We start from the raw sequence: 27393 nt of genomic DNA, 5'->3' as shown, positions 1-27393 counted from the left end.
CTCTTCCTATTGAAAAAACAAAAGTTGTATCCAAGATGGCCGACTTCTAAATGGCCACCATGGTCACCACCCATCTTGAGGAGTTTGCCCCCTCACATATACTAATGTGCCACAAACAGGACTTTAGTATCACCAACCATTCCCATGTTATTACAGTGTATCCATATAAATTGCCCACCCTGTACATCAAACATTGCATTTACAAAGCTTTTTGGAGATAAAATGTTTGTATAACTCCTGATGTCTACTAATTATATCAAAAACTTTCCTAAAGTATATATATTAATGTTTTTGGACCTGTCAGCATTACAAAGAGTGTAGACATGCACTGAAAGATTTGCACATTTTTAAAAAAGTGTTTAAAAAGTGTCCACAATGAAACGTGTTTACAGCCCTCAGCTGCTCAGTTCAAGCAGCAACTTCTAGTCCCCTGAAAGAGTAAAACTGTGCATACCTGCGCCTGATGTGTGATTGTTGTTATGGGTGATTCAAGTGTTCTTTGAACCCTACTCCTACTCATTTTCCTGTCACTCTGTTTGAGCTACACCAAAAGAAAAATCCAAACCTGAAACCCTGGTGAAAGCTAGAGAAAGGGCAAGATTGTCAGGCATGGAGTAAGGCGCAGATGCAGAGAACCATAAAGAAAACGTCCTTGTGAAGACACCCCCCCACACCCCCCCAAAAAAATGTTGTTTTGGAACCGCACTGTGCCATTTGACACATCAGAGACACATCAGAGACTGCACGATTGATCATTTGTTGTTTATTTACCCCCTGTTCATCCTACCTGAATAGCAGAGTGGAGCCAGAAATAAATGGAGAAAGTTCACTCTTTTCAGAGATGCCAGGCAGGAACAAAAAGCTGCAAATAATTCAGTTTAAGAAAGAGGGGGGAAAAAAATCTCATCTGACTAGTTGACAGACAGCGCTCACCTGTCCTCAAAAGACAGCAGGCCTCCTCGACATTTGTATGAGGTACTCAGCAGTATCCCCAGGGGGACACCTAGGCTTTGATACTGCATCAGTTTAGTGTAGTGGTTGTCAGAGGAATACGTGAAAAAGATGAAGAGGCAAGGGCAGAGCTGTAGAGATGGAAGACGCAGACTCAGGTGAGGGGTATGGCGGGGGTGGGAAAGGGAAGGGCAGGGGAACAAAAGAGAAGTAACAGAGGTGGGAGCCTGGAGAGAGTGACGAAGGTTTGAAGAATAGAAAAAGCACGACAATGTGGGGTTAGACAGATATAGAGGAGGGGGAAGAAAGGCAAAAGAGGGGTGGGATGTTGAACAGTCAGAGAAGAAAGTACGAGGGTGCGATTCAGCCTGACCTTTTCACCGAGCTGTGTTCAGAATGGCTTATGTTGTTCGATATTTTTGTGATGTTTTTTATTTTAGAAAGAAAAGAGAATTTAAAAAAAGTAGGTTTTTCTGGCTGACTTAATGCTTATTGCTGCTCTTTATTTGGTGATTTTCTTTTAGAACCTCCCTCTAAATCTGTGAAAGTGAACATGGGCTCTTGATGATTAAGAGCTTCTTGTTTCTGCTACCATGTCTGCCTTTCCACTGTCTTCCATCCCTCTTCTTTTCTTGTTATGCAGACTGTGAACTCTGAGGTTGTCTGTGTGGTTTTCAGACAAGAGGGTGGTATTTCTCAGCTCACCTTTTGAAAATGTCATAAAGAAGGTGAGATACACAATCCCCCTTTATGCACTTCTGTCAAAATATCACAACCTGGCAGAGAAATGTTAATGCAGGAATTTACTTTATTGAAACAAGTTTGATTATTCTAGTTGCTTTCCGGTGTTCTTTCTCTGTGTGAAATACGTCAACTCTAGTTTAATAGTTGAAATAGTTTAAGTCTATTTTGCAAACAATCTAGCTCCGTGTAGTCGTGTTAATAGGAACTTTTAAGAGTAACGACTTGGCGAAATGTCCAAGTCAGAGTCAGCGCCACATTTTTATTGATCAGAGACGTTTGTGACTGTTTGCCAGTGGATTGATGATGGCTTGCATTTTAAAAGGCAAAGAAGTGCATAAACAGAACAAAAGGTTTATCCACGGATCATGTTTATCTACGGATCATGTAACCCTTTAGGTTACAAAGTTATGCCCATGAATGCAGTTAGTGTTCCAGTGTGTTTTGTGGTTAATTGCTTGTGTAATTGCTGTTGTCTGAAAAGTAAATTGTTAACCTCAGGTAAGTGCTAATCCCAAAATGAGAATGTCGGGGAATTAAAATGTCTGTTTAGAAAATATATCTTTTTTTTCTACCACTCAATAAAAAAGTATTTGAATCACAACCACATCAGTAGCCCCACAGACATTCAATTACCGTCATGTTTGTGCAGAGCTATCATAAAGTAAACTGATGTGCTTTGTTTTCCCGATGCTTTTCACACACGGCCACAAAATAGAATAAAAACGTCTTGATCTTTGTTCGGAGACTGTTTTCATGTCTGGTGGACTATAGAGAAGTCTGACATCTCGAGCAGGGAAATGTGGCAAACTGGCAAAAGGAGTAAAGCAGACTCCAAGCAATTAATGACTATGTTAATATAAGAGCCCGAGGTGCATGGATTGAGCTTTAGGAAGGCAAAGAAAGATGCTCCAAGCAGGTCTGGCTCTTTGTAAGAATCCCTTCCAAAAATCTGTCTCCTTTTTTCCTAAATGCTGTGACTTTCAGGTGAGACAAGGAATAGAGGCCACGCACCGGAGACCAAAGACATGCTGGTACAAAGACCTGTTTACTGTTTAATGGAGTGTGTTCCCAAATGGGACAGATAATTACAAGAAGGCTTTGGTTGAACTCCCCCCTGTTGTTTGTGTGTGTTTGAATCCAATCCTGTGCCATCACAACATTGCCTCTTTCGGAGGCTAATAGTTAATAGTCCGGCCTTAAACTGTGACTTTTAACAGCATCTACCTACGGTCAGCTCTGCTGCACGTAACATTCAAACTTTCTTGTGGACGTCCACAAATCTCTTGGTAGTGAAGTGTCCCCCTGACTTCATTATACAGGATGATAAGGTGGACTTTTTGTTTTGTGTGGTAGTTTGTTATCGCCTCACGTTGTTGATTTAAAACCTTCTCTAAAAAGAATTATTGTAGAAATGACTTGTCATTAAAATCGAGTCCTCGGTGGATCCTGTGGGGTAGCTGCTGTGTATTGTGACAGTCGGTTCTGACTGTCACTTTTTTTTTGGTTTAATTTTCCTTCTCTTGTTTTTTTCTGTCTTTCTCATTTTCTTTTCATTCTGTGTTTTTTAAAGCCAACTATTTTTTGCAGCAATGGACTATTTTTTTTATTCAATGACTCTGAAATAATAAAGATCAAAGATTCAAAATGTTCACATTGGGTTTCAATCAGACTAAAATACTGTGAATAACAGCTTTATGCTATGCAGCAAGGTTGTGTAGAAGGAGTAGTTTACTACGTTGCATCTAATTGCTACAAATTATTGTTTTGCATTCTGCCAAGTTATTGTTCGGACTATGTTTGTGCACTTTAGTTTGTTACACATGGTATCACACAGAATTCAAGGAATTACTGGGGTATTGAGAAGCAGCTGGCATCTTCACTTTACTGTGTAATGGGTCAGCTATATAATTGCTAACCAGCGAAGGCAATGATGAGATTCCACAAGTGGAGAACAGTGGGGAAGACGTGTTTATGATCAAGTTTTCATGCTGACTCATAGACAAAAAAATGTACTATTCTCTTTTTGTTCATCCCTCCTCTCCTCTAGGGAACCCTGCCGTCCAACCAGCCTGCTGCCTGCTGAGTGGAGCGCTGGGTTGGGCATGGGGAAGGAAGATGACCCTTTACCTCTGGGACTGGAAACCCTTCCACTAAGACTCATGCAGCAGGAGTGCACTGCTGTCAAAACCCTGCTTCTAAGGCTGAGACGGACACTGCAGGAGGTGAGATAATGCACATGGCTAACAGTCAGCAGCACATAAGCTCTTCTCGACAAGGACATACAAACAAATGAAGGAAGATTAGCTTTACATTTAGTGAGTCTGGCATATTTGGCTTCTACAGAGCACATAAGGTAGACCACACCGACAGCCCTTATCAAGTTAGAAACGCATCAAATTGTTTTAAACCAGTGAGGATAAGGGTCTAGCAAACAATAAAAAGCAATTTCATCTGGAACCACTGTGCACCATGCTGCTCTTACGAATTTTTCACCCCCTATTTTAATCAGGCTCTATTTCAGTTCCATGAAATCTGGTCAAAGTGGTTGCTTTCCCGTCTCTAAAAGGTCCATTTAATCACTTTGTTTTGTTAATTTAATCAGATTCTACGTTTAGAGGGGGAAACTGGGAGACTTTAAGTATCTGCCAGTTTATGCTTTACATGTACACAAACACACACATATTATCCCTCCTGTTTCAGGCTATAAATCTCCTCTTTAAATGTTTTAGCCTGGTTAAAGCTAACGTTTCACCCCAGGCTATGTGTCTGTCTCAGTGTGAATGTTTGGAACCAACTTAAATTACATCCAAACCATTCTGGACATGATTAGCTGAAACAGTCACTTAGTAAAGCACTGACACGTTGGAATACCTTTACAAGGTCTAACAATATAAACCAGGAAGCCACATTATCTGCCATCCTCTGCACTTACATATCCTCTTTAGATGCCAGACTCCACACGTTTTTGAGGGGTCTCGGGTAATTACAAGATGCAGATGCAAATTTTTGTTTTACATTTTAGTCCAAATCAGGATCCAGAAAGATCATAACACTTTGCTTGAAAATGACAGATGCCTAAATGATTGTTTTCTGAAGTTTTGCGAGCACAGTGTCAGTAGGAGTCATTTGGAAGGGGGTGTTGATGGTGTTTAATATATACGGTAAATGTTTTGTTTTAGAGTGAAAGTGCTAATATTTTCACTAATACCCTTTGGCAGTGTATAATACATGCCAACATACCAATAAGGGATGTTAGCAATAGCATAAGCTTAGAAAGAACCTCCATTAGCTTTGATTGTCTGATGCTTTGGTTTTTTTTTAAATCTACATGGGTGACTGACCCCAGCCATATATGGAAGTATTATACAGACCTGTACTCAAAATACAAATACACAAAAAGATAAAAGGGTGACCAGACCTTCCCTAAAACCACACCATTAGTATATCTAAACTAAGATCAAAGCCTGCTGTGAATTACAGTCCACAGAGGCATATATATGGCTTTCTCCTGATTTCTTTCCTGCTTATATCTCTGTTTTTCTCCCAGGACCTCTGTGAGAGAGACATGAGACATGTAAATGAAATAATAATTTGTAGAGAGAGAGGTAAACTAAAGTGGTGATGGAAAAAAACTAAAGGAGTGCAACAGAGAGAGAGGGTACACAGCAGCAGAACATGAATATGAAAGAGGCGTTTCTTTGCCCTCTTTGCTTGCTCTGTTGTGTCATTAACTTGCAAATTTTGTTACCTTCCAAAAGCAGACATAAACCATTCTGCAACAAGGGGAGGGTGACTCGACATGTCTGTTTTCTTTGCATTTCATTTGCTTGACCTTCTGGTATTGAGCCCCGGTCTTTGGCTTTGTTTAACTTAACTTATAGCCTCTTGCGTTCACCTTTGCCGTTGTACACTTGTGCCTGCTTTTGCAAGCTTTTGCCAATCAATAGCAGGTGCCAACACTTTTCACTGTCAAACACTTTTGTCCACTTCAAACGTCCTATCACTGGGCCGAAGCTCAGCCAAGTAGACAGGGTCATAAGTCTGCAGTATGTGGAACCTGGCATGTGAAACTTTGGGATTAGAATTCCTGCTGTCAGTCCTCTGTGTGTGCAAAGGTGCAGGGACTGTAATTTGTTCACTTTTTACTTTATTTATTGGAAATTCAACTTCAAATCAAATCATCATTACATACTGTATTACATGCATTACGTGCATCAAGGTCACATAGAGATTATTTTATCTAATGTCTAATCTAACCTACATCTGGTGATTGAGAAGACCTCCGCGTTGCTGTGTCACCCTATCAGAGGTTATGAAATCAAAAGACACTTTATGGTGGTGATTGTCCACAGGCTACCCAAAGATTTTGTCTTTCACCTAATTATGCTTATTGACTTGCAAGCTTTCAGTGCAGACCTGTGAATTCTCCCCTCTGAAGTAACACACTAGTTAATCAATTTAGGGGACTTTTGAGGCTCAATAAGAAAAATTGAGCTTAAGTTACCAATGAATTGAAATATAGCTAATCAAAATTCACTTACTTCACTTATGTTAAAAAATTTGTCCCAAATTTTGAGCATTTCATCAGTCTGGGTTGAAAATTATAATTTTTATTTTTCAACTATCCATAGGTTTGTGATTGTTGAAAAGGACTTTGGTCATTATTTTCAGCTGCTTTGAGGTACTGAAGCTCAGATGTGTTGTTCCGCACTCATGTTAGAGTGATACTATCATGGGTTTACATCTCTACAGTGTCTTCTTTGAATTGCAAATAAATGGAAAGTTATGGAAATTCACTTATAATGTATTTCAAACCGAAAACCTCAAGTCCCCAAAACCATAGCCTGAAATTCCGGAAAATCTTTACAGTTACTTAACGTTGACCATATAATTCAGATTACTGTGTTTTTGGCTTCTGTCTAATTTCCATTGTTTTTTCAAGTGCCCCAAAAACATGCAAAACCACTCGATTTAGGTGCTTCAGAGATTACTTGAGTTGAAATTCTCTGCAGAACTAAACTTATAGACTTATGAACTGAACTTTAATGATTTGAAGGAAAGAGAACTCGCCACGTCTTAACCTTATGTCAAAGTTATGGCAGGTGGAAACAAAACACAGAATTCCCTGTGGTTCAGCTCCCAAGGCTCTAGAGACATCAAACAGATTTGAGTTGGGTTCCCAGGAGACTGGAGACACTATTGCATATCTTCTTCCCTGCCATGCGTGGGTTTTTGCAAGAATAATTTTCCCCCCAAAAAAAGAAGGCTCATCAGTAGGCCTCAGTGGTCCACTGCAGAAACCTTACTGAAGAACCTAGTTGATACATTGCAACAATTCATGGAAGATGGAGGGTGAGATTTACAGAGCAGACTCTCAAAGCCCGAGAGTCCGACATATTTAGATATCAACTCCCAAATAGTAAGATCTTTGGAGAGCTTATCAAAAAGCCCAACATTGAAAGTACATAAAAGATTTGAATGTGAGAGCATCACGTCTCAGAAAAAATAGATTTGCATAATTGAAAGTTTACATTGACACCTAACATTGACCTTTTAATCCAGAATCCAGCCTTGATTTTTGGGACAGCCTAGCTGTGAGCGATCTACACCTTTGAATTCAGGAGCTTGTAAAAGTTATCAAGACACGACTGGGCTGCACACAGCTGTTGTGAGCTTATTTGATGTAAATTGATGCAGTTTCCCATTCTTTATAAACATATAGACTATAATATCTGTAGAACAGGATTAACAACTGTTTTAAAATAATTTTCTTTTCATCAGTTAGTTAAGAGGAACGTATTTTCCAGTGGGGTTGGATAAAAATTTCTTATGGCACCAAAAATTCAAAAAATTGAGGAAAAACAATTTATATAGCTTCCGATTTCAAATTGAAATGATATAAACGATACTAATAAAAATCAAAATACTAGCACAAGCAGTAAGATTTGATGTCAAAAATAATAACAAAGGATTGTCCTATACAAATAAAAGATGCTTATCATTATGCAGACACAAACAATTTGAACCATGAACACTCCTTTCAGATATTTAGTTTTTTTAACAGTGTTTTCTGTCGGCTGCATGGACGAACATTTGTAAAATGCCACTGTCTGTGTCCAGAAATGTTTCCTATGGTGATCTCCATTTGTCAGTGTCAGCGATGGATTCTAGGAAGACCGTGACTGACTTTTTGTTACGGCTTACACTCAGACTGCTTCCTCCACCACGTTGTTAGAATGCGGATATAACAGAATGACATTGAAAATGGTGTTTCTTGCAGTTCCGATTGTGCCATCCAAATCTGTTAAAACAGTTTTTGGAAAGAACAGTGTCATTCAGAACCAGCTAATGTGCTCCCATCAGCATTTCCAAAAGTTCTGATGAACTTCTACAAATAAATTTGTGTTGGATTGTACAGATAGGTGTGGAACACAGCAAAGCGGAGTAATTCAATGTCCTCGCTTAATCGCATGAGAGTATTTTAAAGCAATTTCTATAAAAAAGTTGAATGTCTGTCAGAGAGCGAGGTGGTATGAATGCCCCGTGAGTTATTTGAAGGTTTTCATTTCTTGATTTAACTCATGTGTGGATGTGATTAAAGGTGCGCATCAAACTACAAAACCTGCTTTCCTTTCTTAGGCCATTCATCATCTGTAGACATTTAGTTTCAGTGTAGTGCCAGTCATTAAATCCATGGCTCCCCGGCAGCCAATTCCTAAATCTAAGAGCCTTTTTACTGAGCCACGTCTAATTGTGGGGACAGTTGTGTGTTAAGGCCTGTGGGACAGGGGTGACCTTAAAGAGGATGGGTTTGTGTTAGAAGGAGACAGAGTGAGAGTGTGTATGTGTGTTTAGGGGGGTGTCACTGAGTACACGCCTGTCTGTCTACATAGGAAAAGGCATTGATCACCAATGGCACATTGAGGGCCTGACGCCACAGCACACCTATAACTCTGATAGGGAGGCATGCTTCTTTAAAAGGTCAGCCAAACCAATAAAGCATCAAGTTTATGCTGTGCAAAGATTTGGGCTCAAGTGTTTCTCAGAACCTCCTTCAAAACCAATGAGACAGCTGGAATCTTGTGAGTTTCGCAAGATCACAATCGCAAGGAAATTGATCTTGTCAGGCTTCAAGCTAAGTGTCTGATCCTGAGTTGATCAGACCAAGTCAGCATCCTAGGAGGAAACATTGGCAGCTGTGCCGAGAGACTTGCAGACTACAAGTAACCATAACTTTAATCTAACCTTACTCTAAGATTATCATTAAATGAATTTAACCGCAATCCCAACCTAACCTTGTAACAGTGAAGTGGGCATGTCATGTTTTGTAGTGGCTGTGCTGTGCATCTGCAGGCAGACCAACTTGGCTTTTTAAGTGTGATTGTTTAGGAGATTAGTGTAACCGCTTCTATAGCATGTGTGTTGTCAAAAGTGGAGATTATCTTAATTAAGAGAAGAGCAAAGAATGCAAGCCAAGTGCTTTCTATCTTTCAAAGATCTTTAGAGAGCAGGATGTTGTGTTTCCTCTTTGATGCTCTCTTACTTCCTGATATGATTCAGTAATGTGATCTAAAATGTCATGATAGGGAGACACTCACCAAATCACTTGCCAAGTATGTTGTTTTTTTTAAAGTATTTGCCCTTTTTAAAATGAAAGCCACGGACAACATCATCTCAGAATGTTTGTGAAAGAAACCATCTGTCAAATTAGGTTATTTAAAAGCTGAAAGTAGGCTAACACTATGCACATATGATTAAACTTCAGCCTAAAAATCCAATTTTTATAGACTTCTTACTGTATCTGGTCATTTTGCCTAACAACAGTGGGGTTAGTTGGCATATAAATCTCCTAAAGGGCAAAATATGGCAAGGAATAGACTTCACTGAATATTCAAGTGGAGATAATGTTTTTTTTTTTTAGATGATACTTATTTTTACCTTTCCTCTTTCCTTCTCTTGTTATATCATGTATCTTGTCATATCTTCCATCTGTGTACTGTCATGTCCCTACCATGCAAAAGTACACCAATAGCAGCAGTCCTAGCTTGAGACACGATTTTCCTCTCTGCTTTCCCATATGACCCATCAGGAGCCCTCAGCAGTGATCTATATACCCGCATATGCTCTTCTTAAGGGACGGTGTTTCTGTGCACCTGTGTGCAGATTGTACGTGATTGCACATGCTCCTTTTGTCACATGAAAACAGGCTGTGTGTTTGTGTGTGTGTACGCGTGTGCATTTTGGATCCCCTTCTGGCTGCCTCTGCTCTCTGCCCACTAGATAACTGTGCTGAGAAGCAGTGCCAAAAAGCGTCAAATCACAACTGTCATCAGAAAAAAAGAGCTTTTGTAAGAAATCAGGTGAAAATAATGCAGCTGGCAACATGAAATTGTTCTGATACAGACATGTTACCTACATTTACATTTTTGATGTCATTCAAATGTAGATGAATCAGATTTTCTGTAAAAAAAAAAGAAAAAAAAAAGAAAAGTCAGGGATGAAAATGAGCACCTGTCTTCAGAACTAACGTTTTTTTTATACCTTCCTCTGTTTTCACACTGAATGTTTAGCGAGGCTTTTGTAATACTGCCTAACTGTGAATATATTTAGCAGAAAAAGAAGAGTAAAAACAAAATTCCTTAATGTTGTAATGTTGTCATTTTAAGCACCTGACTGGTTTATCTTCAGCACAGTACAGCACGCAGACCTCATCGTGATGTTCTGGTTATAGCCGTGTTTTTGTCTTTTTGCAGAGCACAGAGACAAGTCCTGCCAGCAGCCTTCAGTCTCTACCCATCAGCCCTTGCAGTGAAAAATCTCTTCCGTTTAAGGTAACACGGAGCAGTCTGTTTTATACTAAATTTAGCTATTTGTTCAGTGAGAACGGCTGTATTACAAGCATCAAATTTACAGATGCATTAAAAGTGTGAGGCAATGAAAAATATTAATAAAAATGTCCTCCCAGCTTTATATCTTACAAAAACAGAGCTTATGCTTTCACTTAATACATGCACAGTAAAGTTGTAGTGCTCACTTGTTATTCTTTTTCCATAGCCAACCCTTCACTTCAATTAGCCAGCTAGTTTAATTAAAAGAACACAGCAGGCTCGGTGTGATCAAAAATATAAAACTGAATCTTCCTTTGATCCATGTGTCTCGTTCAGTTTTACCCATATCAGAACAATTAACACTTTTTTTTCACATCAGCTTCTAATGAATCACGAAAAGATCAAATAGGAAGAAAGAGAGCAGAGCAGCAAGGAAGGCAGAGTGAAGGAGAGAGAGAGAAAGAGTTGGAAAAAGGATGATTAAAAGCAGGAGAGTTGCAGATATAGAATGGGAGAGGGGCAACGTGTTTGTCTTGACAGGCTCCAGATGCCCTCTGTCAACCTTGTCCATCCCAGCCGTGCGATCTGGATGAGATTTATTAATCTCTGTAGGGAGCATGTGCATCATTGCTCAAGTGCATGCTTGTGTGTGAGCGGGATTTAAGTTTGCCATGGGAGGTCTTTTGTCGAGCTTTCCCCCCGGATTTAGTTGGGTCACATCAGAGGTCTTGTTAGCCTGTTGGAGGAGGGAGGCGTAGTAGAGCCATCAGCTCTGTGGTTCTCATCTTTGATGTGTGTGTGTGTGTGTGTTTTTTTTTAACTGCAACATAATGAAGTTCCCTTTACATACATGAATGTGCACACTGGTAAAGGTCTTTTAAAATACAGTCTAGTGATACTTACCCACAAAATACTGACATACTGCCAACAAATACTGCGTTTGGTTGTCACTAAGGGCACCTGTATGTGTGCACCACTTAATCTTAGGGCTGTATATAGACTTTGTGTTTGTATAGTTGTCACAGCGTGTTAGTGTTTCACAAAGAGTGGATGTTTGTGTGAGTGTATGCCCTCTTTATTGACCTACATGCTGTATCAGTGGCAGCTGGACGATAAGGAAAAATTAAAAATGTAGGATGGGACACAGCATGCTGACAGCAGCTCTGGCTGAAAAGTACAGATGGACAGACAGGGAACATGGACCCATTGAAAAGAAGGGATCAAATGGGGTAGAAAAGAGTAGGAAATGGTTTCAGTAAACTATCCAAAACAGACTTGGAGACAGGCAATTGACTATAATCAAAAGATTATTTGACTGGACAGGGGAAACCTGAAATTTCCTTTTGGGGGTAATTTTAACTGATGTGACAGTGGATGTTGAGGAGGCAGAGAAGAAGTAAGAGGAAAGATATGGTATGACATGTCACAAATGTCACTGGATTGAATTGAACCGTGGACATTTAGATTATGTGACATGTACTTTAACCATCTGGCTTAGGCTTTCAATCCTAAAAGCTGTAATTTCCCGTCTGTGGAAAAAGGTTGGAGTGCTTCTATGTACAGATCAATCAGAGTACTGTAGATTTGTGTTAGAATGTCTACGTTTGATTTTATCTCGACTTTGGAAGTGTGTATCGTGCCTCAGTTAAAAACAGAACATTTCCAGTTAATCCCAGTTTTTCATCAAGAGGAATGGATATTTACACTTTTTTGGACCATTCTCTGCAAAACCAAGAGATGGTTGTGTGGGAAGATCCCATTGGATCGGTAATAGACCAACAACTATAGCACATTCAGAGCCCCTTAAATCACCTTTCTTCCCCATTGTGATGCTGGGTTTGAAGTCCAGCATCTCTACATCCCTAAATGCACTAAGTTGCTGGCAGGTGATTGGCTGATTAGATAAGTGCATTTATGAACAGGTGTACTTAATGAAGTGGCCATGAGCGTGTGTGTATAGATTGGGAGAGAGCCAAAGAGAGAGATGAAACACTCATTCAGCAGATCTTCTGTGCTTGTCATCAGATGAGGAGAGTTTTCTTAAAGGAGGAAAGGGTCACGATCGATAGAGATAAAAACAAATCAGGGAGAAAGTAGCAAGAATTGCAGGAAATGAGTTTAACTTGAAGATGGGACAGAGGTAGATGATTGAGAGAAGTGTATATATAGGAGAGAGGTAGGTGGTAAAGGCTGAGCTTTTCACAGAGCTAGATGAATTGAAAACAACATAAATACAGAGAGGGTATATCGCCTGAGTAGAAGCTTCATATGAGGAAAAAGTTTCAATGTTGAGAAGAGGACATTGTATTTCTTACTTTGGGACAGACTGAAGAAAAGAGATGAGGGAGAAAAGCTGCTGGGAAAAGTGTGGAAGCTATAGCTGAAGTGTAGCCATTCAAGAGCAAAGCATTCGGTTTGATGACATTAACTTGATAAGGAAAAGGGGAGGAAATAAACACCGGAGTGCAAGAGGTGGAGGCGAGACCAAGCGATGAACGAGAGATAGAGAAGAAGCCGGTGTTTGAGAAATACTGCGTGAAGATGGAAGAAGAACAAGAGGGAGGGCTGAGAAGAAGAGAATTTGCCCTGGCACTCTAGAAAACGACTCGGCATGTGTAAAAATAATCTACGGTATCCACCTGAGAGGCTGCAGTGTCACAGTGCGACCTAGTTTAATTTAGACCCAATGCATATGACATGATTTTTACCAGATTTTGTCCCAGTTAAAGTATTCTACTGTATCTTAGAAGAAAGTAGCAGAAAAAAGAAATCACGCTAGAGTTGCCACTCCACCAGTGTGTTCATTAAAGAAAAAAATGTCAAGGGCAGCAAGTTTTTCACCTGATGAAATGTTGTTTTGTGTACACTCACCTTTGCTTCAGCAGCACGGTGAACTTCTTTTTATAGTGGAACACTTATCATCATGTCAGAGGCAGCGTAATTAGAAATTAATAATGCATAATTCTGATGACTGTGAATTTATAATTACCGACTTTTCCCCACAGTGATGCCCTAATCACTGCGAGAGGGTTAAAAGGATGCATGCTTTGAGGAAAGCACGGAGATATGCGGCTATGTGCGTTATACACACCTTTCTGACACAGACTACACGCAGCTATATCGAGATGCACAAAATGTCATTTCTTTAAGCCGCAGCACAGAACAGACTGTCGCTCTCATCTCCCCGTTTCATCCTTTGTCTCGTTTTTGAATCTCTCTTTCCAGATAACCGTTTATCTCTGTTACACTACGTGAGAAACTTCGCGTTTAGTAATTGTTGTGAGGCTCAGGCATCAAATTCCACTTTTTTTTTTCTCCTTCAAATTTTGCTCCTCTGCATCAGTGGTCCTGTGGTATGAGTTCTCGGGTTAAAATCAAAACCGTTAATAGTGAAATTGTAACTCGCCTTTTTACATCTCAAATTATTCATTACGTTTTAGCTCAGTGCGGGGTGCTGTCAGAAAAAAAATACAAATTAGACCATTCTACTGTGTGCTATGATAAAGCCTGAAAAGTTTGCCACCCTGCCCCCGGGCTACCTTAGAACTAGACAGCTGTGTTTCTGATTCCACGACACCTGCTGATAGGAGGAAACCATGGCTCATTATTTGTGATTTGCTAATAGGGTCAGAGAGCGAGAAGTGATATTTTAGAGACAGCTTTAAACCTCGGAAGTACAGATACTGTATATATTATATTATTTCTATCACCACAGCACTCAACTTTTGGACTGCACAGGAAAACATTTTAATGATTTGAAAATTTCCCTACAAGCCAAATGTTTTCTTTCAGTTTTAATGGATGTGGAGTTCTTACTTTACACAGATATAAACTCACTGGATGCTTTATTAGCCAAACCTTGCTAGTACAGCGTTGGACCCCCTTTTGTCCTCAAAACTGACTTAATGATTTGTGGCACTGATTCAACAAGGTGCTCGAAACATTGCACAGAGATTCTGGTGCATATTGACACAATAGCATCAAACAGTTGCTTCATCCATGATGTGAATCTCCCCTTCTGGTACTCTGTTGGACTGACATCACAGTCATGTTCAAGACACCAGTTTGAGATGATCTGAGCTTTGAGACATGCTTAGCTATCGGGCTGGAATAAGCCAGCGATACTGGGGAACAGTGTGATTGTAAAGGGGAGGATATGATCAGCAACAGTTCTCAGGTAGACTGGGACATTTAAACAGTCCTTGCTTGGTACTAAGAGGCCTAAAGTGTGCCAAGACAGTATCCCCTACACCATTACACCACCACAAGCCTGAACCGTTCATACAGGCAAGATGGATCCATCCTTTTCCATGTTGTTTTCTGCCAAATTCTGAGCCTACCATCTGAAAGTTGAAATAGAACTTGAGACTCATCAGACCAGGCAAGATATTTCAAATCCTCTGTGGGCAGTTTTTGTGAGTCCGTGTAAATTAAAGCCTCAGTTTTCTATTCTTAGCTGACAGGAGGGACACATGGTGTAGTCTTCTACTGCTGTAGCCCATCTGCTACAAGACTCAACATGATGTGCGTTTAGAGATGCTTTTCATACCTTGGTTTTAACAAGTCGTTAGTTTAGTCGCCTTCCTGTTAGTGTGAAGCAGTTTGGCCAGTCTTCCTGCCGTATGGCATCAAAATGGCTTTTTACCCCAGAGAAAAGCTTCTTGCTGGATGGTCTTTTTTGGGCTATTCTCTGTAAACCCTAGAGATGATCGTGTGGGGAAAATTCTCAGTGGAACAGCCGTTTCTGAATTACTTAGACGAGTCCATGCAAAATTCAAAGTTAAATCACCTTTCTTCTCTATTCTGATTGGTTCAGCTTGGTTTGAATATCAGCAGGTTGTCTTGATCATGTCCCCAAGCCTAAGTGCATTAAGTTTCTACCACGTGTTTGGCTTGTTAAAGACAGCATTAACAAGCAGTCGATCCGGTGTAGTGAGTATATTTACAACCCCTGAACCATGTACCGGTACTGGTCCATGAGTCGTTTGGTGCCGGGCTGCGAGAGTTGAGGCTCGCGTGTGAAATTTATGGGTTTCAGTGTTTTTAGTGTTTTTTAGTGTTTTTATCTATTAAAATTTATTTTTTTTATAACTCTGATTCCCTGGGTCTTTTTTGGTACCGGTACTGGTTTTATTTTGATGTATTCATCCACAACACCTTAAAGGCCGGTCCGTGAAAATATTGTCGGACATAAACCGGTCCATGGCGCAAAAAAGGTTGGAGACTCCTGTTTTAGATGTCTACTAAGCACATTTCTTGTCTTTTTTCAGACTTGGATTTAGTTAACTTTTTTTATGTTGCTATTTGTTGTGAAGCACTTTGTGATCCTTGTCTTGAAAGGTGCTATATAAATAAAATTTGACTTTACTTTACAGATATATCCATTGTGTATGGGTGTGTCCAGAGCCACTTAAATCTATTTTAAAAGCTACTGACATTATGGTGACCTGCTATTGACAGTTAATTTAATTTGAAAAGACAGCTGACCGAGGTCAGAGTAACCTGTTATCCTTTCTTGATAAGACTTGATAATGTGATGCAGATCACACATTTTGAATCACCTCTTCTCTGTTTTTAACTTAACCTCCTAGGACCTGGCCTCCACATATGTGGACATCACATTTGGGGTTATTTAGACCAAAATACTCAATTTTGCTCTACAAGGAACTGTCCACTCATGAGGACATTATGCTGCTACTGTTCTATCAAAATTTTAAATGAATATCCTCATATGTGGCTCTCATTTTTCTCAGAAACAAAAATTAGGCCAAAAAAAAATCAATCTGGTAATTCTTTGTTTTTACATTCATCAGGTCCCAATGTGCCCAAATATAAAAGAGAAATTAAAAATGCATGCCGTGGAGGAGTTCAGGTCTTAGGAGGTTAAATGGAAAAGTTCACAACAAAATCAAATCTACATATTTTTCATCTAATCTGTAGGGCTGTTGATATAAGCTTTTTCTCTTGCCCTTTTCAATGTGCATAAATAAGCTATTAATATAGTTACCAAGGCAGACATAAAGTAGATAAACAGAGACAGCCAGCAGATAGAAATGAAGATGGATTCAGATACAGGGTGAATATTAAATACTTGAGGCAAGCAACTTTATGCTGGATCAGTTTGCACATTTGTCTTTGTGATATCATTTATTTTTTTTTGGTGACGAAATGAAAAGTGAGGTTGGACAAACTGTACTGGAATCTCCAAGAAGCCTTATGTGAGATGCCTGAATTATATTTGGTCTTGGTACACTGTGCCATATCACTTTTATAGACCGTTCATTTGTGTTGAGGAGTCCACATTGTGCTGCATGTCTTTGTCGCTTTTTTCTGGGGGGGCTTCCACACAGCGTAGCTAAGTACACAGTTTTTATGCAAATGATTTACCAACGGAAAGCATTCGATATGTGGACATAAATCATGGAGTCTTAAGCTGGCATTCAGTGTACTTAATTTCGTAATTTTTCAGCTGTGACCATATCAGACTCTCAAAACGTGATCAGAACTTCCACAGATGTACTTTTTAGTAAGAAACAAGGAGTCATTCGCGTAATTAAGATTTATTTTAAAAACTTGCATGGATGTAATATGTATAAAGGAAAGAATTTTTCCTTTTTCATCCTGTTCAACCTTCAGGTTTAAAATGATAAAACCGAATGTTCAGTCCATCTCTCACGAGAAATCGCGTGTATCTCAGAGACTACATCTCGGCTTTTGAGTGATAGATTCACAATTTAGTTCATGTCTTTCTTTGTGATGACACATTAGGCTTTCTCCGTGCGTTACCTGCATCAAGAAGTCGGTTTGTGACTGAGACTCCATTTAAAGAATCCATTTAAAGCTAAAGGGTGGCTGAGCATTTGAAACAGCTGCCGAGAATACGGGAAGTGCCTCCCTGCGGGTTTAAGATTTATGGACGCTTCTGAAACGTTTAAGTCAAATCAGATTAGCTGTTATTGTTTTGTGTTTTGTTTTTGTCTGTACTAAAAGCAAAGTTTAATAAATTAGGGTTTCTGAGTCCCTTCCCAACATGTGTGCTGCTAAAAGTAAAATTGTCCGGGAGACCCTCTAACTGTGGTGCGATTGTAAGACTCCAGGTGTGGTCAATTATTATTATTACATTTTACATTTTAGCTAGTTTAATTCTCCAACACTCATAGTTAAAGTGCAAGGTTAGGGTTAAATGCTGGATAAATTGGTATAAAGATAACACGGAGAAGGCATTTTGTCATGTTGTTCTTGCTTACACCCATTTTTATCAATATCAAGAAAAATCCAATTTGTTAAAGAAATTGAAGAAAATTGGATGTTGACTAATTGAGAATCAACCAGCACATTTTCTCAATGATGTTTCCCAAAAAAAAGAAAATAAAAAAGTTGAATCATTTCTCGTAACAAGAGGAATAAAATTCATCCCCATACCCTCTTCAACTGACTGCTGATTACATGCATAGAGAGCCTCAAACGCTTTACAAAATCACATCTCTTTGCAAAAGTGGATGCACTCCAATGATTTTGATCAGATTTAGCCCCACTGAGGCTGTTCTGTTCACATTAGAAATAAATTTGTATGCCCCACTTTTCTGCCATGGGTTCTCCATTCTATTCTGCCTTGAAAAATTGGTTTGAATGCCACCTGATGGGTGACTGAATGCACTTTATGGCGCTTCTTTCAGCGAGCAGAATAAAATTTCTCATTTTAGCTTTAAATGTGTTCATCACATTGAGATCTTATTTGTATGTGCACTGCCCTGGCATTGCTTGGCTCTGCATGTCCAGGGGCCGTGGATAAAAATTGCATTGCGTTGTAATTCCTCAGGGATTAATGCAATATTTCTGTTCAAGTAAAGCTGAGGTCTGCCTTCCAGTAGAAGTACAGAGAAGAATTGTGACAACTGTATAACTGTTCAAAAATGACCAAACCAAACTATAAAGGTAGTAGATACAAATTGGATGATTTGATCAACCAAACATATGGCCTGTATGAACTATGCCATGCCATCACCTTCACCACACCAAGACATAAAATGAAAATAGATGTTTTTTTGTTTTGTTTTACTATAAAGAAGTTTAAAAGGGGAATAAAGAAACAGGAAGATAATATTGCATAAACATATTTCACATGTTCAGCCAATAGCCATCCACTTATGTCCACGAATTATTGTAGACTAAATCAATTTATTGCTGCATTTATAAGTGCAATATACACTTACCAGACATTTTATTAGGTACATTTTGCCAGTACTGGGTTGGACCCCTTTTGTCTTAAGAAATGCATTCATTCTAGTGGCTTATAATCAACAATGTGATGAAAACATTCTTCAGAGATCTTGGTTCAGTAAAGTGTCCCTGGATTTAACCATAAGCCTGTTCTCATCAATAACTCCTTTCTTCTGTTTATACTCGCAAGGTGTTTTTTGTCCTGTAAAGAAACCCATTAGGTCAATAAAGCATTGGATTTAGTCTCAACACTGACGTCACCACGACGATAGCATCGCACAGTTGCTGCAGATTTGTCTGCTGCACATCTGCGATGCAAATTTCCTGTTCCACTTCATCCCTTGGATTGTATATTGAATTCAGATCTGGTGACTGTGCTGGCCATTTGAGTACGGACATGACACATTAAATACATTTGAATATCAAACCATCTTTTCAGACTGTCATGTCTGTTGTTACACTCATTTATGGCCTGAACTGAAAAGGCAGATCTTCTTAGAGGAACTCTCCACGCGCGTTTGACTTTAATGCTCTGGTCACCTCTTTGCAAGCAGAGCATTCTACGGCTCTTTTCAGCGGTTAAGATGCAATATCGTGAGAGTTTTGAAACAGATTATATTAAGCTGCTGTATTTCTTTATCACTCGCTTTATCTTTCTCTCACATACCCTCTCGCACGTCTTTCTTCAGTTTATACTCCTAAGGTGTTTTCTGGGTCGTAAACAAACCGACGAAGTCAATAAAGTGTCCCTGGATTTAGTCATTAGCCTGTTCTCAGCATTTCATATAACTACTCTTATACATGCACTTTTAAAAGCTGCAGATAAGCCACATAGAAATGCACACACAAGACAATGAGGGATACCAACTGTGCCGTTGTAGCCAGACAGCTCATTTAGTGCAGCCTTCAGTCCTGTTCGGGTGAGATTAATTTTAGAGGCTGACTAATGTAGTAATTGTCACAGCATGTTAGTGATTTTTCAGTCCCATCCAAATCTCATGTTAGTAATTTGTGTGTGTGTGTATGTGTGTTCTTTAGTAGGAAAATAATATCCTTATTATCTATAAATACTGTTATCTCCCCTGCAAAGGCAGGGAAACAGAGTGCATTCTGATTTAACACCACTGGGTTTTGTTTTTGTTAATTGTTTTTCTATTTCCTGGTGGAAAATGTATTCTTTTATAGGTTTTATTACCGTGGAAGCACTTAGTGAAGCTTTTAGTTATGTCCTCCTTGACCATTATCGTGTGCCAAGGTAAGGGCCCCTGCATACACTTCAACATCAATTAGACTTGCAAAATAAAGAAGCCGTTAAAAAATAAAAACCACCTTAAAAACTTTGCAGTCAGTGTGAAACCTTCTCACCACCTCTGTAACTGTAAGCTTAGATCAAACAACATCTGATTTCCCCCCACTTTGTTTAATTGCCAAAATTGGTGGGACTCAACCTCTCATGATTGGCCAAGTTTTTATAATTGAAGAAGCAAGAATGCTGTGAAATTTCTTTTTGTTTTGTTTTGTTCACCACAATTTCTGGCACTTTTCAATGGGAAACACCTCAAGGGAACACCGTGAATGGTTACCTGAAAAGATTAACAGCATTTGGTACGATCCTTTTGTTTAAAGATTTATCACATTTCAATAGTTTTAGTTTTTTTCCCTTTTACTATTATTTTCCTTTTATATTTTCTTTAATTTTGTTTTAGCAGCCTAGTCTTCTCCCTCCTTATGCCCTCACGTACATCCACTGACACATACATCACCCATCTACATACAACACCTCGCGTACATCATAATATCCTTAACTTTATTCACTGTGCACCAGCACAAATTGTGCTTAGTCTGGCACTTCTACCATTGCTAGTTCAGTTTTGTGTTATAGCCAATCAGAAAAACAGACTGGCTAAGATAACATGCCAGTTTTTTCTTTTCTGCACTACTGCAAGAATATTATCTGGATGTCGAAACAAAACATTACATAGTAAACTTTATATTAACATTAAATTATTTCCCTTTTTAAAGATATGGTGTTGAAAATTCCTTTATATTACCCTGAACCAGAAATTATTGCCAGAAAAGCATAAACCCTGAAGCCAAAACAATCAGATATTATACATACTTTAAAAAAACTTTATAGACGACACTGATACAGCACACTCATTCATTTATTTTTAAAATGTCTGTCAGCCAAAAATCAATCCATCCATCCATCTAGCTTCCCCTTGATTAAGTCACAATTGTCTCAAAGGGTCAACCAAAGCTACTGAACGAATAAGTGTCAACATGTACAATACAAAACTTTGTACTCTAGTGATCAGGCAGATTACAACCTCCTCATGGTTTACACGTAAAGGGTGAGAAAGTTGAATCTTTACAGTTTCACAATCCTTTTTCTCACACAGACTCAGACTTACAGAAATATTTTTTTCTAGCCCTCGATCCCCGGGGGTGTTCTGTACTGATTCACCGTACAGGTTCCATATTTACTTCTCTGAATTTTGAAGTGACTTGAAGAAAATTGTCAGGCTCGATGGGTCTTTTTTGCATCACAGAGGTCATTTAAAGGACGACGATGTAGCTATATGGTTCCCTGTGGTCTCCCTCTGACTCTGCGTGTCCTTTAGCTAGATGGCTCCCTGTGGTTTCAGACCATCATGCTCAGCCTCGGGGCCTCTCTGTCCTCTCCTCTATCAATGTCCCCCTTTTCTCACATTTCCCCCTCATTTTCCTCCTGTTATCTTGCCCCTCGTTTCCTCTTCTGCTTTTATGTCCTTGAAGAGGTAATGACAATCTGCCTGTCATTTTGCACTCTCTATCTTATTGCTCGTTTCCTCCCACTTCCTTATCCCCTTCCTCTTGTTCCCTCTCTCTTCACATTGCGTCGCTCTTTGTCCACATTTTAACTAACTGCCTGTTGCAGACTTAACTTGAATATTTTTAGCGAAGACTGTTGTGCCTTATATCTTATTTCTGACTTCCCCATGAGCCATCCTCTCAAAGCTCTCTGTTGACTGCAGGCAGGGTCTGAAGATGACTAGGCATTTGAAAACACTGAGAGTGAAAAGGAGGCGCCACGCTTACATTTTTGCTTCAAACAAAAAAAGATTCCACGTCAACTAATTTTACGTGACAAAAATTGTTTTTATTTATTTATTTTTTTTACTTTTGCTCTGGATAAATGAGACTAACACTGTTAAATGAGGACAACGGCACAATTCTAACATAAATATCAACCAGATTTTAATGTAAGACATGTTCGCAACCACTTAGAATTTCTTTTTTTTTGCCCTTAAGCATTTTGTAAATTGTTTTTAAAGGTGCCATAAGAATAAAGTTGTTTTCATTAGTTTAATTATTTTCTATGTCTTCTGGAGCTTCTCTTCATCTTCCCTGCAAAAAAAAAAAAGCATCCCCTGACAACACAAGGTCAAATAAAAACTGCTGTTTGCTCTGGGGCGCTGCCACAGGACACAACGAGTTTATCGCTGTGATGTAGAGAGAAGAGGAGATCACAGTCGTGCAGAACGCACTGCATGACAACTTTATTACACAAACACAGGGCTCAGCAAGAATCGCAACACTCAACAGACTCATAAGTACATGTGAAAGACCTGCAGATACACACACAGAAACTCTCAGAGAATCACATACAAAGACAAACACACAGAAGCATCCCTGTAATGTACTTTTGGCTGCATGCATTGCTTTGGTGGCTTTATGGTCCCTTAGATAAAACTGTAATGTTAAACATGGTTTGTTGTTTCTTGTGTTCAGGATCCCAGCAGAGAGGAAGCCTTGCTGCAACAACTGAGAGAGAAAGATGAGCTGATTATGAAACTCCAGAGCGAACTGGTAAGATCTTAGTTCTAAAAGTAATTCAAAACATTATGTAGACTTTAGATGATAATGATGCCCGAGTTCCTTCTTTTGCAATGTGGCATGTTGTTTTTTTTCCCTTTCTTTTTTGCACAAGAAAAAAGTAAAATTAAATGACAGTAAGTGACAGCTTCTGATGAATCCCTTAGTAAATATAAATGAATCCAGTAAGGTGAAATATTTATTTTTCCCTTCCAAAAAATACTCTGTCTTTGTAGGTGATAAGAGAAGCAACTCAAAGTTTGAGACATGGAAGGTTTGCTCATATATTGTGTTTTATCTCTGTCACAGTGTCTTTTTCTTCATCTTTGTCTTTTGGAACTTTGATATGAATAATTAAAACAGCTTGAGTGTGTTTGAATTATTTGTTTTAAGGATATAAATTAAAGACAAATTTTCTTTGAAGCACATTTTAAGGGTTCAAACTTTTAAAAGAAATGTTAACTAAGAAAAACAACAAACCAAAACACATGGATTTCAAAGGACTAGAAAGTGTAACTTTTGTTAAATCGCTTTGTCAGTTTATCATCTTCTTAAGATCTTCTAGAAAAGATTGACCATAAAAGAGAGAGTACATTATGTGAGAATGGTTTTATAGTTGGCTTGAAGTCACAGCATCAACAGCAGAAAGCCTGTCTCCGTTAATGTAAACTGCTCGTTCACGCCAGCTTAATGTAATGACAAAAAATTATTGGGACTCCCGCCAAACGAGAGGTATAAGATGCGAAGCAACGACTTTTCCATTTTAAATGTGCTCACCATTTATTTGAAATATAGAGATGTAAATGCAAAATGTATCGTCTTGACAGTGTTTTCCTTTTTTTCTTTTTTTTTTTTTTTCCTTCTCGTCCTCTGGAGCGTGATTGTTGGATCATCTGCAGAAATGCCATTAAAATGTCTGCAATTTGTCACCTATTCTGTCGATGTAATGCAATGCAGACATTGTGCCAGGCTTTAGTAGAATAATGTGCCAATGTTGTAGCGGTATTGTAAGAGATGCCAGTCTAACCCAGACTTGAGTCTCATGTGGCATCTGTTTGTTTGATCATTCTCTGGAACATGCGTCTATTCCCCCCCCCCCAACTCTTTCTCTCTTTGACTCCCGTCCTTTCGCGTTCTGCCGTTCTGTCAGCAGCACCTATCCCCCTCTCTTCTCTTTCTCACTGTGCTGTTTTCAGTGCTGTGCGCATCTAATGTCGAATTAATGTCAAAATTGAGCAATTTTCAGGCAGCCTGGCTGGCAGGCAGGCAGACAGGCAGTAGGCTACATGTAACGTCAATGTTCCTCACTGAAATTCGTGTTGATGGGCAGTGTAACAGACTTAACACTCACACATTAAAACACCTTTTTAAGCCTTTTCACATTGCAGCTTCTAAATAAAACACATTTATTCACAGGTCTCTCTTCTGTGCATCAGTGTTTCACACTCCCTCTCCCATACATTATTTTTGGACCAACCCTATTATTGAATGCCTTTGCACTGGGATCTACATCCTCCTTCATATCCCCCCCTCTGTCATGATAATGGGACAACTGACCTCAATAAATTAGAGTTTAACTGTTTGGTCAAATGTTATATTACCAAAATGAGTCTGTTCCCCTACAGCTAAGATGTGTTATGATTAAATAGATCAAATAAGTAGATAAATAAAAAAAACCTTTTGGTAAATCTTGTACTCTAGATTGTTTGTGGGTTTAATTGTTCGTGATGTAGCAAAAGGGGGTCTGTTTTTTCACTCTGCGTGTTAGTTGTTCCACATGTTGATATTGCCGATGTATCATGGCGTTGATATCCTCTTCTGTTTTGGCCATATGTAGTGCTGTGATTTATGGTTAAACATCTCCACTGTTGTTCCAGATATCTTCTGAGTCGTTCAGATGCAACTTTGCAGAACAATCCTTCCACACAAGTCATACGTCTAGTCTTTCTCAAATTGTGCTGACTGGTTTAAAAGTAGGTCGGAGCAGGAAATGGAGTAGAAGAAGACTTCAGCTTAAACGGAAGTAGTGTGAAAAACATCAAATATTAAAATAAACAGCATGGCAAAGTCAGTGTCTGCAGTGGACTTTTCAGCTCTTTGTGTAAAGCAAGAGTAGTCCACAAACCAGTTGTTTGTGATGCTGATCACTGGTAACAGCTACCATACGTAGACAACGGTCTCCAAAGCTGTGTATAGGCACAAACAGACACAAACACAATACCATAAATCCACCTTAAGATGTAACTCTCGGGTGTTTATTTTATTTTATTTTTTTAGCACAGCAGGTCTGACCTTGGGGTGGATGCACCGAGATGACCACTTGGGAAGATTGACAGCTGACTTGAATGTTTTCCACTTGTGAATAATCTTTCTAACTGTAGAATGATGGACTTTAAACTGTTTGGAAATGACCTTATAACTCTTCCTAGATTGATGGGCAGTAACAATTGCCTCCTCCAAGATCACTGCTGATGTTTTTCCTTCTTGGCATCATGTTAAAGCACCTGAATGCTGCAGACCAGAAAACAGGCAAAACTGGTGCTTTTATAGAGGTGATGATCAGTTAATCAGGTGCCTTTGATTAGCAGCACCTGGGTGCTACTTACCCTCATAATTCCTTTTGAAGGAGTACATAGTTTTTCACATGCTTAATTTTCTGAATAAATAATCACACAGTGTAATATTCAACGTGCTTTTATTCATCTGAGGTTGTACTTACCTAATTTTAAGACCCGGCAAAGAAATTACCCTATGCTAACTTCACGATCTGCTACTGAAACACTCCCGCTGTGACTTAAACCTGTGCAAAAGTTTGAGGTCTCAACTTGGGTAAAGTTTTACTTGAGTTTTACTTATCATACTAACGGAAATATAGAATATCACCTGACCTATTCATAAAACAGTCCAAGTCTTTATCTAATTTAATCACATTCCTCTTGTATTTACTTTACACCTGAATCTATAATTATGGTTCTTTTCTGCTTGTTTTTTTCACTCTTTGTCTCTCTCTCTCTCTCTTTCCTTTGCTTCTACATGGGGACATTTTCCTGCTGGGATTATCAAAATTCTTCTCTTTCATTCTCATTTTATTCTCCTAGATCACACATGGTTCTATCACTCAGAGTTTAGGGTATGCAGTTGCTTTTGCATGCTCGGACACACACAGATGCTGATCACCGCTGACAGTGTGTATTCATCTGCTTGGCACTTCTCACTGACAGAGATGTTTTGGCTCCCACAACCAGCTGGATATGATTTCCAAACATATACAGCTTGTGTGATGTCACGAGAACAAGTCTGCGTGTTTGTTTGCATAATAATAATCTAACTCTAGGCCTCATCCGCACTGCATCCACAGCCTAGCCCTGTTTTATCTGCCCCATACGCCCTTGGGCATTGGCATTGCTTCACATTTATGAAGTTGTGCAGTTTGTGTGTGTGAACATTACAGAGGATCTGTACCTGTCTTTGTGTAAGAGAGTCTAAAAGGGAAACCTTTCCTGCTGCAGCTAAGTTAAAGTGCAGCATTTGAAGGAAAGGGCAGCTCATAGCCAAAGCTCTCCTCGCTCTGCCTCCGTCTGTAAATCTGCCAGTGAAAACCTATTAATTATCTCCTAGAAGGACCTGCTAGCTGGCTGGCCATCACTAGCTGTCACTTTTTATGAGTTTTCTTCTCTCTCTGCTGGTGCATTTTGTTGAAGGACCGTGTTCCAACTGCAGCATTTAGCTGCAGAAAGCCTTCCTTTTCTTTTTATGCATTTGAAGGCATGATTAATGAAAACTGATTTTTAACTCAATCTGTCAGCTTACTTGTGCTCACTCTGAAGTAGACAGTATATATTTGAGTTAAGAACTATAACATAAATTCATTTTATTCTAGAGTACTTACCATAAACCCGTTCTTACGCCTAGTCCTAATTTGGTTGATGAATTTTAATCAAGGTTAATGAATTTTTCAATATTTCATAGCCACTGCACCTTTCAAACCGTTCTCTTCTGTAACCCATGAGCAGTGTAGGGCAGAGATGTCAGAATGATTAGTGACATCGTCATAAAGTGCTCCCGGTGGAAGTAGTGCTCAGCTCTTTTCATTCAGAGGACTCGCATCCTGCTTTTTTCAAAATAATCATACAGGGGTAACACCGGAGTTGCTGGCAGCCTCCCGGTCAAGGTAAAAGTTCTGCATTTAAAGAAAAGGAGCCAAAGCTTTTCTCTCTATCCTTTGATTGTAAATCTGCCAGAGGAAACCTATTAATTATCCAGTAGAAAGACCTTTTTAGTGAGCTGGACAGTGCTACCTGTCAATTTTTATGAATTCTTCTCTGAGGGTACACTTTGTGGAAGGTCCATGCTCCAATATTTGGCTGGAGAAAAGTTTTCCTGCAATTCAGCCCATTTTTACAACCTCTTTGATTTCTAGAAAATGCAGCCAAAGGAAAGAAATGGTTAAGGCTGTTCAGAGATGCAGTTTTTCTTTTTCTTTTGATAGCTAACTAAGCATGCAAGCCAGCTGTACCAACTGTTGCGAGTGGAGGAAATGGCGTAAGTCTGCTGGGAGAGTACTTGTTCTCATTTATATATATTTGATGTTTCTCTCGCTTATTTTTTTTGTGAAATTTTGGACACGGCTGATGGGTGTGTGTTTGTTTTCTGTGCAGGAGAGTGCCAAAGCTGCCCTGAAGATGAAAGACTGCCAAATGACTGACCGCACAACACAGACTGAACACATGGGGCCAGAGGTGAGTCACTCACAGACAGTAGGCACACTTTAGCTTTGTGAGGCTCTGACACA

General features: G+C 39.2%; 1 protein-coding gene across 3 annotated transcripts in view; it reads left to right on the top strand.

Moving 5' to 3' along the window:
- ccser1 (coiled-coil serine-rich protein 1) overlaps window positions 1–27393 on the top strand; it is a 122573-nt gene that overhangs the window by 40167 nt on the left and 55013 nt on the right. For all 3 annotated transcript variants that reach the window (XM_005722015.1, XM_013915077.1, XM_005722016.1), the window contains 4 exons: window positions 3743–3917; window positions 10449–10526; window positions 22518–22595; window positions 27260–27340. In XM_005722015.1, coding sequence (XP_005722072.1) covers window positions 3743–3917; window positions 10449–10526; window positions 22518–22595; window positions 27260–27340 — 412 coding nt within the window. The remainder of the gene's footprint in view (window positions 1–3742; window positions 3918–10448; window positions 10527–22517; window positions 22596–27259; window positions 27341–27393) is intronic.

The sequence above is a fragment of the Pundamilia nyererei genome, unplaced genomic scaffold (genome assembly GCF_000239375.1).
Source record: "Pundamilia nyererei isolate P.nyererei 1_Seehausen unplaced genomic scaffold, PunNye1.0 scaffold00006, whole genome shotgun sequence".
Taxonomy (NCBI): Eukaryota; Metazoa; Chordata; class Actinopteri; order Cichliformes; family Cichlidae; genus Pundamilia; species Pundamilia nyererei.
This window is presented reverse-complemented; position numbering and strand designations above follow the sequence as displayed.